General features: G+C 47.7%; 1 protein-coding gene across 2 annotated transcripts in view; it reads right to left on the reverse strand.

Moving 5' to 3' along the window:
* The window catches only part of THOC2 (THO complex subunit 2), a 1,568,999-nt gene that overhangs the window by 796,038 nt on the left and 758,639 nt on the right, over positions 1-14,322 (reverse strand). For both annotated transcript variants that reach the window (XM_085608126.1, XM_085608125.1), the window contains exon 21: positions 12,648-12,827. In XM_085608126.1, coding sequence (XP_085464252.1) covers positions 12,648-12,827 — 180 coding nt within the window. The remainder of the gene's footprint in view (positions 1-12,647; positions 12,828-14,322) is intronic.

Consider the following 14,322-nt stretch of genomic DNA (forward strand, 5'->3'; position numbering starts at 1 on the left):
ATGGCGATCTTATCCTCAGTGTGCGACTCTGCAGCTCATATGCCTCGAACCTAACGTGTTTCTTTCAGATCTGTCGGTTCATGGAAAGGGAGGAGTCGAGGATGATGCAGAGGTTGCCTGCGGGGTCAGTAGGAGTGGGTGGATTTCCGAGGGCGGAGGGCCACCAGGCGTTGTCCCAGGTGGAGTTGCAGGTTCCGAGGAGGAGGACCTCAGTCTTCTCTGAGTTGAGGTTCAAGCAGCTGTCTTTCATCCAGGCTGCCACGTTCTTCATTCCTTTCTGGAAGCAGAGTCTGGTGTCTTCGGGATTATTCGTGAGTGAGTGGATGAGCTGGGTGTCGTCAGCGTAGGATACAATGCTGAGACCATGCTGTCTGACGATGGCGGGAAAGGGGGGCCATGTAGACGTTGAAGAGCGTGGAGCTGAGAGATGAGCCCTGGGGTACTCCGCAGTGGATATTGGTGGGTTCGGAGATGAAGGGAGGGAGTCGGATCCTCTGCGTTCCGCCGGAGAGACAGGATCGGATCCAGTCTAGGTCGGTTCCTTCTATCCCTGCGTCGTGAAGTCTGGCTGCAAGGGTGCGATGAGAAACGGTGCAAAGTCTGCGGAGAGGTCTAGGAGGATAAGGGCCGCGGTGTGTCCCTGGTCGAGTAGCAGGCAGATGTCGTCAGTGGCGGCGAGGAGAGCGGTCTCGGTGCTGTGGTTGCTGCGGAATCCAGACTGGGAGGCATCTAGGACAGAGTCCTCTTCGATGAAGGTGGTCAGCTTGGCGTTCACTATTCGCTCGGTGACTTTCGCCGTGAAAGGGAGATAATGTGCAAATCATATAGAGTAATGTAATGGCAATGCTTCTTGAGAGACTAGGGACATCCAATTTCCAGGTTGCTCAGGTGACCACCCAATCAAAGTGTTTTTATGAGTCACAGCAGTACCATCAAAGACACCACACAACCTATTATAAATTGATATGTGGTGACCTAGAAGACATATCTGGTCAATAAGTTTCACCACTGTACAAAATGAGTTATCACAAGCAACAGTTTTTTTTGGGGGGGGGAAGAGACTTAAAAAGGAAACCAATATAATAAATAAATAACAAAACTAAAAGTCACATTCATTGAAAGTTTTCCACGCATTCAATATGTAGTGGGTAAAGGCATAAAGTAAAACATTTAAAGGGAGATATCTGAATGCAGCGGCATTGGATACGAAAAATTATACAAGATCACATATTCTAAAAAACAAAAAAAGAGAAAAAAAAAACATGTCTTTCAAACATTTCAGGTGATGAACTTCAACACTTTTCTAATGCCAAAAATCAATTATAATCGAGTTTCTCGAATGCTAGAGCCGGTCCCAGGCCCAGCGCTCCTGTGCTGCTGCATTGCTCTCTCCTGCTTTTGCCTCACTTTACTGCTTCCTCATGCCTTTCCCACCATTTTTAGGTCTCGCCTACGCAGCACGCATGCGCTGCAAAGGAGGGCCTTTAGTCGTCGCTCTGCTCATTTTCAAGCACTGCACTCCTGCTTGTGGCGGCATCCACCTTGCGGGAGCGCGTAGCTGCGCGCCACAAGCACGAGGGCAGTGCTTGAAAATGAGCAGACTGCTCTCCCAAGCGCGCGCCACTCGTGGGCTCACCTCCTGCTCCCCCTCTCTCTTCACGTGGCCACTCCCCTTAGTGTATGCGAGGCTCGCCGGGGCCGCGCTTGTTATTAACAGTTGCCGCACTTTAAACATTTTAAGCTTATATACCTATAAGCGGTGCCACACAACATTTCGACTGTCAATAACAGTATTTTCTTTTCACGGCAAAGTGTACCTATTCCAATCGGATACTCTTCTTAATTTAAAAAGTAGTATAGATTACCTTGATGCAGGTGTCTAACAATGTAGCTCGAGTAACTGAGAGTGGAGGGACTCTGAACGAGGCGAGGACAGCCTGGCTTTTCGTCAAATGCTGAGCCATCTTAGAGAGGACACTAATGTGTAATAGAAAACTGCAGTTTTAAATAAATCATTTAATTTCGACGTGTCTAGTGGCATGTACACGTCCCTAAAGTAATTTTTGACGTCATAGCACCGCTTAGTGTGCAGCCCTCTTTCTATTTCTTTATAAACAGCCAAGTCCGTTATCAGTTTCGACAGTGCTTCCTACCTCTTGCGTTGTCCACAAATTAGACGTTTACTTGGGAACTTCTGCACGCGCTGTCAACATAAGGTGCTGCTTGGGCGATGGTGTATTTCGTTATTTCCTTGCATAGTGGCCTGTCGTGCCATTCGCAATCGAAAGCACACGATCAAGGTGGGGGTATTAAACAAATGGAAGAGGCTGCGGAGAGCGCTGGGTTTTCGGGTAAGCAAGCCAATGTATTTTGTGATTAAATAAAAAGCGTATCTATGACATGTTAGTAAATTTAACACCTTCCACAGTCATTTGATATTAATATAAGCATTTCAAGGTGATTGTAGACTATGAGGTCACCGTGGCAAATTCTTGTGAAAGATGAGGTAAAAAAAAAAAGTATGCTATTCAGTTCGCCCCTTGTTATATCATCTCTTCCTTTGTCATTAGGGTACCACGGTTACTTAGTTTATGTCCGTGAAATGTGAAACATGTCTTTGTTTTGGGTGGCTTGTGGGAATGTTTCATGCGGCAGTGAGTTGGTTGACTGGCTCTTGTATAGGGTAGGTCCAATAAAGTGTTTGACTTATTGAATTGCTGTTGTCAAGGTCCATAATATTGGCCTCAAAGAGCCTATGCATTTCTTGTCCTCTGGGGTGTCTTGTTCCATACCTTCCCACTCCCAGAAAAGCTCCTGCAACAGGATACATTCCAAAAGTGATCTCCTCCAGATATAGGTCCTTGTGAAATTTCTTAGTTTTGGGTGTGCGCCTATGCAGGGCTTTAAGCGGGATGAAAAACTGGGGGTCTCTCAAAGGGGCGTGGCAGATATAATTAAAGGTGTGGCTTAAAACACGTAAGTTAGACATCTCTGCTTAGCATTATTTGCCGCCCAACTGTTATTTTGTTGCTTCTTTCTGTGTTTGCATCCAGATACATAATACAACAAATAACATTACACCTACAGCAAGCCAGGACTATTGGCTTTATCAATGGTTGTTGGTTGCATACGATAAATAAGCAACAACAATGGCATATTTGCATAAAATAGTTAAAATGCTCCAATTCTGAAATGACTGTGAAAGAACTGTATCAAGCCCCTTTAAAGATGCATCAAGACAGCAAAGGGTGGTAACTGCTGCCAAATTAAGATTTTTTTTTCCCCACTCAGAGGGTGAGGGCAATAATAGAGAGCCCGAAAGTGAGCCGTCTCAGTACCTTCTTTTTAGATCTGTCGGTGCTCAGCTCCAGCAGGACTCAGCCCACCTAAAGCCCTGCTCCTATAAGTAAATGTTGACACGTTTCGGCCAGTGTGTATGGGCCTCCTCAGGGCAAACAACAAGGTACGTGGCACTCAAATCTTATAATTCCTCTGGCCCATATAGCTGAACTCTGCCTACTGTGATGCTGTACTGTACAGTCTATAATAAAGAGTGTGCGATGGGGCCCCTCTTAAGATCAGGCGTTTTGAGCTCCTGTCCCAGTTGTTTGTAGTGCCGTTTTTATTAGCTTTTCCCTGTAAGATGAATGAATGAATATACAGCTACATAACAAGAGCAGCTTTGTTTTTATTATATCATTAATGCCCAAAATATTTGTGCAAAAATGAACACCTTTTGTGATCAGTTTGGAATGGATCACTAAAGACATTTACTAATTCAGTGACAGCACGGCATGTAATGAGAGTTTACCCATCGTGAATTTAAATGTCCAAACAGCAATCTTTTTTATTTTGATATCTTATCGGTATTTCATATAAAAAATATACCAGCAATGACACGATGTTACACAAGGCCCTTTTCCATTTCTCGATAGCGCATGGTATTCTCCTAATGGGAGCTTGTTTGCTATTCACATGCAAGGGACTTAAAGCTTGAGTAGATCATCACTGCCATTTGCTTTTAAGGTGCCCCAGCACTGACACAAGTGCACATAACCCGGAAACACCCCACAAGGTTTGTCTTTATAGTAGACGTGTGTTGCAGCATTTTTTATGTTATTTCTTTTTTAATACAGGTGTTCAATTATACATAATATAATCCTCATTATATACAAGGTAACAAAAATGGCAATAGCTCTCGCTAAACACTTATAACGTCCCAAAGGTGAGACCCATTGGATTTGCCAATGCTTGTTCTTAGTGCTTTCTGCCCTATTTTTACTGTTTCATCCTGCCTTTTTCCCTGTTTTTCTAAGTTCTTTTTCCTGCTTTCTGCCTCATCTTTACTGCTGTTTCATCCTGCCTTCTCCCTTGTTTTTCCGAGTGCTTTCACCTGCTTTCTCCCTCGTTTTTACTCTTTTCTCCTGCTTTTTCCCCATTATTCTGAGTGCTTTTCACTGCATTTCACTAGTGTTTGATTTCATTTTTTTTTCTTGTTTTTTGCATTGCCGCTCCCGCCTGCCACCAGTTTTCCCACCTCCTGTCTAGCCCCACCCCCCACCGCCCCTCCTTTTTCCCAGGACCTACTTCATGGAGGCCACGCCGAAGCCGCCCAAAGGCAAGCCCGTCTGCACCTGGACCGTACCCAGTGCCAGGACTCCTGACTCTTCCACCCCACGAAGATATACCACTGCTGAACTCCGAGGTCCTGGTCCCCAGATGCAAGAATAACCACAGCTGCTGTAAATTCCTGTGCATCACAAGAGGACCGTTTTCCGGCAGACACGGCTTCCTTACCTTCAGCACCAAAGCAGTTAACGACACCGGAGAAACCGCAAGCCCAGCAGCACCCGCTACATCAACCAAGACCACCACATCACAACTCCAATGCATCCTACTCAACACACGTTCACTTTGAAAAAATGCCACAGAGGTATGGGATACGATCTCCTCCCTCACCCTGGATATCATCTTCCTCACAGAAACTTGGCTAGACCCCGCCTCCTCACCAGACCTCACTACCACCATCCCCAAATGTTACAAGATAAAACACCGGGACCAAATCAACAAGCACGGAGGGGTAATAGGGACACCATCCACTGCTCAACATTCCCAGACTACCCAACACCAGTAAAGGAACACCTCAACTTCCAACTGCACACATACAGAAAAAGCAACATCAGAAGCACCCTTTACCACAGACCACCACGACCACTCCCTAACTTCTACAACGCCATCCTTGAACTCATTGCCCCATATCACTAACCTGGTCCAATCACCACAGTGTACACTTCACCATCCCAGGACCACCCACAACTGCACCACACCCCCCGGATCCATGAAACGAGAGCGGAAAAAGGTATCAGAAGACCAATGGAACTACACTCTGCTCCCAAATCCCAGACACTACATATGACCCTTAACAGGCAGCTAAGACCTTCTCGCAGTAGATCAGAGAATGCACAGACGCCATCGCCCCTGCCAAGACAGCCAACGTGAAAGAACCAAGCAAAAAAGCGAGGTGGTTCAACAAGGAACTGCACTCCACCAAATGCAAATGCTAACAACTTGAAAGGAAGAAGCACATCAACGAAAAAAACAGGAGGCCACACAGACTTCAGGTCTGTTCTCAGCTAGTACCATCAACTCCTGAAAGAAACCAAGATGAACACCCTAGCAGACCCCAGCGCAAACCACAACAATGAACTCTAAGCCATCGTGAAGGAGTTCATCAATCCCACAGCCATGAGAAAGACATCACCCCCGCGCAGGAACTGTGCGACAACCTCTTCTTTCACGACAAGATCTCGGCCATCTACGAAAACTTTGAATGTCAACCCTCCGTCACAGACGGCATCAACCAGCTCACACCCACGAACACAAACCCTGAACACTTTCTCACCCACTGGGAACTCCTCACCACACAAGACACTGACACTATCTCCATAATGAACTCAGTGCACTATGGAGCACCCACGGACCCATGACCCCAGCAAGCCTTCAATCTTGGTAGCAAGGCAATCGGCGATGAACTCAGGAAGGTCCTCAACACCTCCATCACCGTGTCATCCTTCCCTGAGGACTGGAAACACACTGAAGTGAGGCCCCTCCTGAAAAAATCCTCAACCAACCCAGCCTAACTGAAGAACTACCGGCCCATCTCTTTGCTCCCCTACCCAGAAAATGTCCTTGAGATAGCAATCAACCAGCAACTCACCCAACACCTAGAGGACCACAACATCCTGAACCCCTCTCAATCTCTATTTCGAGCTAACCACAGCACCGAGACAGCCCTGATCCCAGCCACAGACATCATCAGAGCTCTCCTGAACCGTGGGGAAAAAGCAGCCCTCATCGTTCAGGAACTGTCTGCGACGTTTGACACCATCTCCCACTACATCCTGATCAAAATGCTCCATCACATCGGCATTCAGGGAAACGTCCTCAAATGGATCGCCTCGCACCTTACCAGCAAAACCCAAAAACCAATAGGACCAGTCTTCCATCCTTCACCTCAGAGTCCAAGAAGATCCTCTGCGGAGTCCCCCAAATATCTTCCTTCAGCCCAACCATTTTCAACACCAACATGACCCTGACACCCCCCGACCCCTCACCTCCCCCCCCCCGCCGGCCACCACCATCATAACACAAACTCAACATCATCTCCTACGTCAACGACACACAGCTCATTCTCTCATTGCCAGAAGATCCCTACAACACTAAAGCTAACTTCCACAGACGACTGATGAGTGTCGTCGACTGAATGTAGGACAACTGTCTCAAACGCAACACTAAAAAAACTGAAGTCCTAATCTGTGGGAACACCTTGCCATGGACCGACACATGGTTGCTTGTGGAGCTCGGCACAAACCCCCTACCTCCACAGACGCCGCCCGCAACCTCGGCATCATGCTGGATAGCAATCTATTCATGAAGAAGCAAGTCTACGCAGTCTCATCCTCCTGCTTTCACACTGTTTGCATGCACCACAAGATTCAGGTGACTCCAGGCAAACACACAAAGAACCGTCACGCATGCCCTCATCACAAGAAGACTGCAATACGGAAGCACCTCTATGAAGGAATCACTGCATGCCTCCTGAAGAGACTCAAGACAATACAGAACTAAGCTGCAAGACTCCTATTCGACCTCCCCAGAAGAACCCACATCACACCAAATCTTAGGAAACTAAACTGGCTCCAAATTCTGAAAAGATGCCAGTTCAAGATGACTACAAGGCCCTGCACAACGAAGTACCAGCAAACATCAATGAACACCTAACTGTCCACCTACCAACCAGGCCCCTTCAATCAGCTTCTGTCTCCCTCACAAACACTCCACAGATCTGTTGAGCCAACAGCGGAGGAAGATCCTTCTCGCACCTGGCAGCCAAGGCTCGGAAAATCCTTCACCTAGCATCCCAGGACTGCACTGTCGCTCCAGCAAGTCACAAGAGAATTAAAGACCTGGATGCCTGAATGACCAAACCTTCATGCAGCAACAAACAGATCCAGTACCTTCGAGACCCTCACAGGTGAATTGCTTTGTTCTATAAATGTCTGATTGATTGATAGACATTTGGGTGCCTTCATGTGTCTTTTTGTTGTCATTTGATAGTTATAGGAAGCTGGCTCTGTATATACTATACCAAAGGGAGGTATAGTGTGCACAGAGTCCAGTGGAACCCCAAAGGTAGGCAGAGGTAAAAATAGATAGCACCTTACTCTTTATTTGTGGTAGTGTGGGCATGCAGTAAGGCTTTATCGGAGGGTAATTGTAGGAAGGTGGATATCTGACTATGGTTACCCCCAACTTTTTGCCTAGTGTCTAGCTGGTTTTTCGACTTAGTTGGCCTGAGATCCTGCCATTCAGGGTCTCAGGCTATCTGCTCTCTCTTTAAAATGGACTCCATGTACCCTAGGTACATAACCAATTGGTAAGGATCACCTTATTGGACCCTGTACAGTTTACCCTAGGTACCCAGGGCATAGGTGTACCCTAGGCCTCCCAGGGGCTGCAGCATGTATTATGCCACCCCTGGTCTGGCCTTCCAATCAGACACAACTGGCTGATCACTCAGCTGGGGCAAGGTCGTGTAATCACCCCTTGCTTAGATATAGTATGCCTATATCTACCCTTATATATAGACACATGTGTACCTATCAGTCACTCCTATGGCAGGCCTTAACAATCCTGGAGGCAGAGTGCTTGGTAACATGTGAGATGGTGCTCTAGCATGAGCTGAGCCTGTCTGCAGCTTTCGGAACCATGTCCTTATAGCTGTTCTATGATATAGCCTACCATATACTCTTAAAGTGCCTTATAATCTTAAACGGTTATGGTAACTATGGTTTGGCTTTATCAAAACATGTCGTGTAAGGTGTCTAACACTTTGGAATAATACCCCCATACCATTTCTGGTGATGAGGATATTAATTCTCCCTTCTAGAGGGAGAGACAAGTTAAAATCCTACTTTGCTGTTTAACTCTAACCAAAGCCTCAGCATCACAAAATGGATGCTGCTGCCACAGACACAAGTCTGACCTCCTGCAGCTGGGAGTGATCCCAGCCAGGGAGGCCTGGACAATAGGTTTCCTGCTTGGGGAGGTGCTAGCACCTCCCCAGACAGCCTTTAGTGTATTGGGGCAGGGTGGGCTGAAAGGAATGAGACATGCCTGGGGCACACAAGGTGTTCCTTGCATAGTCCAGTTCAAACCGGCGCTGGGGCACTCCAGCCCCAGCTCTGGCGCGAAACTGGACAAAGGGAAGTGGGTGTAACCACCCCCTCCCAGGTCCCACCCATAAGGTGTGACCTAGCAGGTATCCCAGCCCCCCTAGATTAGTATAAGAGTGGGAGTTGGGGCTCAAGACTTTAGATTATCCTGAACCTGCAAACTTGAACAGAAACTCTGGACCTTCGACATTCGACGAAAGAAGAAGACTGAAGAATCTCCCTTGTAGCCAAGGAGTGGCTACCCTGTGCAAACAGGCACCATCAAGAGACTACCCTTTGCTTTGCCCACGTTCTACGAGGAACCGACTGCAGAGCCCGACCAGAGCCTTGACTTCCAGACTTCTCCGACCCTGATCCACATCCACAGCAAAGCTGAGATCCGTGGAGGCGACGAGCGACGTGGGACCGGCTACCTGGGAAAAGTGGCTAGTAACTTAAAGCGCAGCTTCTGAGGCACCCTCGAAGTTGTGCACCGGGGATTGAGAAGCCCCAACCCCAAGCACCATCTGCACCGAAGATCAGCCCCCCACACTCCACGAGTCCTGCGTGGGGCCCTTCTGCAGTTTCCTGCTTGCCGCGTCTGTCCGGTTGCTTGCCCGCTGGCTAGTGGCCTTTGTGACGACGCACCCTGAAATCTTCTGCGCTGGTTTGGCTCCTCCAGACTGGCTCCCGCTTCTCTGCAAAGAAGCACCCCAGACCTTCCTGGTCTGCACCAGAAGCAAGTCCTCCGTTCTTCGTGGGTTCCGCTTGCCAAGGCTTGGTGAGTCCTAGTCCAACTTCGACGCCGCCGACAGCAAGAGCCTTCGTGGGACAGCTCGCCTCCTGGTCCTGGTCGTCCGACGATTCCTGGTCCTCCTGGCTGCAGCGACAAGCTTCACCTTCACCTGCAATCTTCACGACATCGCCTGGTTCCTTCCTGGTTCCACGTGGTCACTGGCTAGTGACCTTGACTCTGTCCCTTCTGCTTGCAGGTTTCCTCTCTTCTTGATCCCAGCCTTGGGATCCACCGGACACTCTTCACTGACTGCCTGTCAGCATCTTTCTTCAGGCATCCATAGGAGTCGACGACGAAAACCGACGCATCTTCACCCCTATGCACCCGCAGCCTGTGGGCTAGGTAACTTGGGTACTCCGGTGCTCATCAGGATAGTGACTATCCTAGTGTCTAGTTTTCAAGTCTCAACTTCCTAGCTACTCCGGAAGTGTCCTAAATCTACCGTTTTCTAAACTGTACTATTGCTATTGACTTTTACGCATTACGCGTGAGTGTTTCCACTCTGCACACGAATCCCGTGGGCCTCCCACTTCCTAACTAACGCTAGTGTAGTGTAGCCCCAGCGATGGCCTAGGCCTATTCTATTTCCGTGACAGTGGTCCTTATACCACTTACTTAGTATATGGTTTGCGTGGCCCCTAGGGCCTAACTGTATTACTTACCTGGGTGACTTAATGTATGCTTAAATAAGACTGTGTTGTACTCACCTCTAATCTCAAAGAGTGCTGAGGGTTTGACTAGAATAAATACACTTTATTTTATATATATATCTGTTGTGGTGTCCTTTCATTTGGTATTCAAGGGATTATATATGGTATCACAGCTGGCTTCACATGCCATTCAGAGTTTAGCCTAAGACTGCTCTTGTCCATGCTACCACTAGGATAGCTGGTCTATAAGGTTGACTTTACAACCAATCACCATAAGGGTATTTGGACTGATATAAGGTGTACACTAGAACTAGTGACATCATACATCAGACCAACTTCTCACAGTAATGTTAAACATTTGTTGTACACAATCAGCAAATTAATGCACACACTCAAAGACTGAACTTCAGACCAATTGGTTTTGTATAAAAATGTTTTTAGTTATTTTGTTTCCTAGAAACAAGCAAGCCTGGCACAGGTAAGTGATTTATACTTTGCAGTACTAATACAGTTTGAATTGCAGTTGTACATATAGTTTAATTACAGTAGAATTACTGGTGATGCAATACTTTGAAAGATTGTACATATACTTTGTATTGACTTTTCAATAGGATGTCAAGTAAATTACTTTACAGATTACTTTTCTTACACAATGTAGTATACCTGGATAATGCACTGGGACATTTATTTGGATACAGTTTTAGAGACTTTTATAGATTTTCCAACTCCACTTTCATAGAAAAACAGTCAATGTTATCCTATGAGAGAAAATAGTGTTAACGGTTCAGAGGTAAAGGTCTTCTGAGTGCGACCACCACTTGTAGAGGTAGGTTGGGATTGCTGGGAGTTGGTTACACACCGTCTGCTGGTCCACCCAAGGCCGTGGGACGTCGGGCGTCAGGTGCAGGGGTGTCGTTTAGGGTTGGATCTTCTTACCAGCTAGTGCTCGTGGTTGGGTGGACCTTTCGGATTAAGGCTGCAGGCATTGGCTGGAGGGAGGTCAGGGATCGCTGGATCTCGGGTCAGGACGCTGGGGAGACCTCCTTGTGGTGTTGGGCCACTCAAACTCAGGCCATGGGCGACAGACGCAGAGTGGTGCAGACTTGTGGATTTTGCAGGAGCTAGAGTCTGTGGATGAACAAATATAGTATTCACGGGGGAGACAGTCTTTTTCTTGGAAGGCAGGGCAGGTCCTCGGTGTTCTTGAGGTTGCTGGCTGCAGGACACACCAGAGTTACGCTTCTGCAGGTTCGAGATGGGGACAGGCAAGTAGGGCTGCGGCCAAGTCAGTGGGCGTCCTCCCCTTCTTAGCTTCAGCACAGCTGTTCAGTCCTCCTCCTTTTCGTATTGGTCATTGCTTGTCGGAGGAGGCAAGGTTCGGGAGTGCCCCTAAATACTAGATGAGTTACAGGTAAGTAAAGGTTGGGACCAATGTGTCCCTTCCTTGGGGTGGGTACACACCAGATTATGCCACCCTCCAGTGGGAGGGGGATATATGCCTCACTCTGGTTGGCTGAGTCCTCCAATTTGCAAGGTGGCGGGGACTGAGAGTTGTGCTTCACCTCGCCTCCCCCACCTGAGGGGTGGGGTTGACAAAGGTGGGCACACTTCTCTTCCTCACTTGGCTTTCCCGCCAATTCTCCTGCCCAAAGTGGGGGTAAGAACTAATGGGGCCAGTCCTGAAAGCAGCAACAGGCCTGGCAAAGCTCACTAAGGCGGCAAGCCTTTAAAGGTTCCCCTTCATGGACTCTGCCCATCCTTAGGGAGGAGGCTTGGCACATCACCTCAGGATGTGCATTGTTCAGACCCCCGAGTGCAGCTTTAAGATGCCCTCTGTGTGCATTTTGCATTAAATCCCACACTGGCATCAGTGTGGGTTTAATGTGCTGAAAAGTTTGATACCAAACTTCTCATTTTTTAGCTTAGCCCTTATGGTACTGTAGAGTTCGTAATGACATACTCCCAGCACCATATACTCTGCACTGACAATGTCTAAAGAATTGGCTTAAACACTGTAGGGGTACAGGGCTCATGCACCTGTGCCCTCACCACTGGTATAGTGCACCCAGCCAGGGCAGCAGTTTGTAGGAATGGCACACAGGGATGTGTACCATGTCGACTCTTCACTTTGTTATGCAGCACAACACGCATCCTGCAAAGGCAGTGTGTGAGTGTAAAGGTACAGGACCTCTAAGGGTGGCACAGTAAGTGCTGCAGCCCTTAGAGACCTTCCCTGGTCACAGTGCCCTGGGAACCTGTGGTGCCATTTACCAGGGGCTGACCTGTGGCCAGAGAGAGCCAATTGAGTTTTGTTTTCAATGCAGTTTTAAGGAAAGAACATAGGCCCTGGGTACCGGATTGGCAGGAGCCCAGGCACACATAGTCAAAGTACATCAGTAGTTCAGCAAAAAGTGGGCAACCATGCAGTAAGAGGGCACTTTCTCACAATAGTTTAAACATTAAAAAAAATCACAAATTAGTACTTGCCTGGTCATACAGTTTTCCAACGAGTTTCAAGTGTTTTTCTCCTCCCTCGTGAAAGATAACACCATTTCTCTGCTGTGCCATCAACAGGCATAGTGGAAGGGCAAGATCATGGTCAAGTAATGCATCCTTTAACCTCTGAGAAGATTTCTTTGTGTTTCGTATCTGTCCAAAGTACCCACCCTAAAGTCAAAATCAATACAAAATCAAGATTAGAGTTGGTTTATCTAAATGTAAAGAAAGCAACAAATAACGTACAACACCATGATCTCGTTTCTAGATATATACTGGAGAGAATTCAAGATAATGAAGATGCTTCATAATGGCACTGCATATGTTGATCTCGACTTTTATGGACTTCAAAAACTTCCAATTGACAGGACAAAAATCATCACAAAAAGCTGTTAATGGTGGCTGTGGGAAGCTGGTGTTCTATATACTGCACCAAAATGAAGTGCCCTGTGCAGGGAGTCCAGGCAAACGCCCAAAGGAAATATAGAGGCATACATGACACCCCAAAAGCTCTTTTGTGGTTGTGTGGGCGAGCAGTTAGGCATATCAGAGGGAAGTGCTAAGAATTTATTACATACAAAAAGGCAGTAAATGAGACACACTCAAAGAAATGTGACACCAATATATAAAAACAACACATACTTCTATAGAAATTTAGACACCAAGATCGGAATCGGAGAAGTACTTTTCGAATTATGAATTTTTTAAGTTTCCAAAAATGAACATTTAGTGCATTTTCTGGAGTGGCAATGCTATCCTACGGAGGAAAAGAACAAGTCACTTACCTTCGGTAACGACATATCTGTAAGAAACATAGGTTAGTTATAGATTCCTTACCTTAGAATTACCCCCAGGCGTCAGAATGGATCCAGAAGGTTTTTAGTCAGCAGTACCCCTGCGCGTCGAAAGGTGACATCAGTCGGCTCCAAGTTCGTCTTTTGCGTCGTGGTCGCCGGGATGACGTCGCGGTAGTTACATAGACGGTGCCCTCGCACGCTGACGATAGTTCTTTCTTTTTCCGTGCCAGCCAGTGCAGATCCGGAGAGAGCGGTACCTCCAGTCACTTTTAGAATGACTTTTTGCGGACTTTTGTCGACACCATTTGAGTCTTCATCTCCTGGTGCACGTCAGGGATGGCCAGCTTCAAGGCTTGCTGTTCTTGTAGCCGACTGATGTCCATGATGGATCTGCATCGCATGTGCCTGTTTTGCTTGGAATGCGACCACGACCGCAAGTCGTGCTCCGACTGCGGGACCATGAATCCGAAGTCTTTACAGGAGCGGTCCAAAAAGCTTCTCGAGGCCAGACAGTCTGCTCCGGGACGTTTGAGGTCCCGGTCGCGTGAGAGATCAAGGAGTCATCATAATCACTCTTCTTCCAAGTCTTCGCACTCTGGGTCAGGTAAGTTGAAGCACAAGAAGAAGTCGAAGAAGCATCGTCGCTCTGACTTCTCTCCGCCCATCGGCCGACGCGACGAGGGATGCGGGTGGTGCGGTTCCGCGTGCGCAGCCCGAAGGGTTGACTGGGTTTCCCTCCCTTCCCAGGACCTGGAGCGACCCCTGTCCAGCTTCGCCAATTTTACTAAAAGCGATGCATGCCATCTTTGGGCAGCCCGACTCTGCCGGCGCGGTTTCGAGCCCCGAGGACTCGCTGGGGGCCCTGGGCC

Source organism: Triturus cristatus, chromosome 5_2 (genome assembly GCF_964204655.1).
Source record: "Triturus cristatus chromosome 5_2, aTriCri1.1, whole genome shotgun sequence".
NCBI classification, from domain to species: domain Eukaryota; kingdom Metazoa; phylum Chordata; class Amphibia; order Caudata; family Salamandridae; genus Triturus; species Triturus cristatus.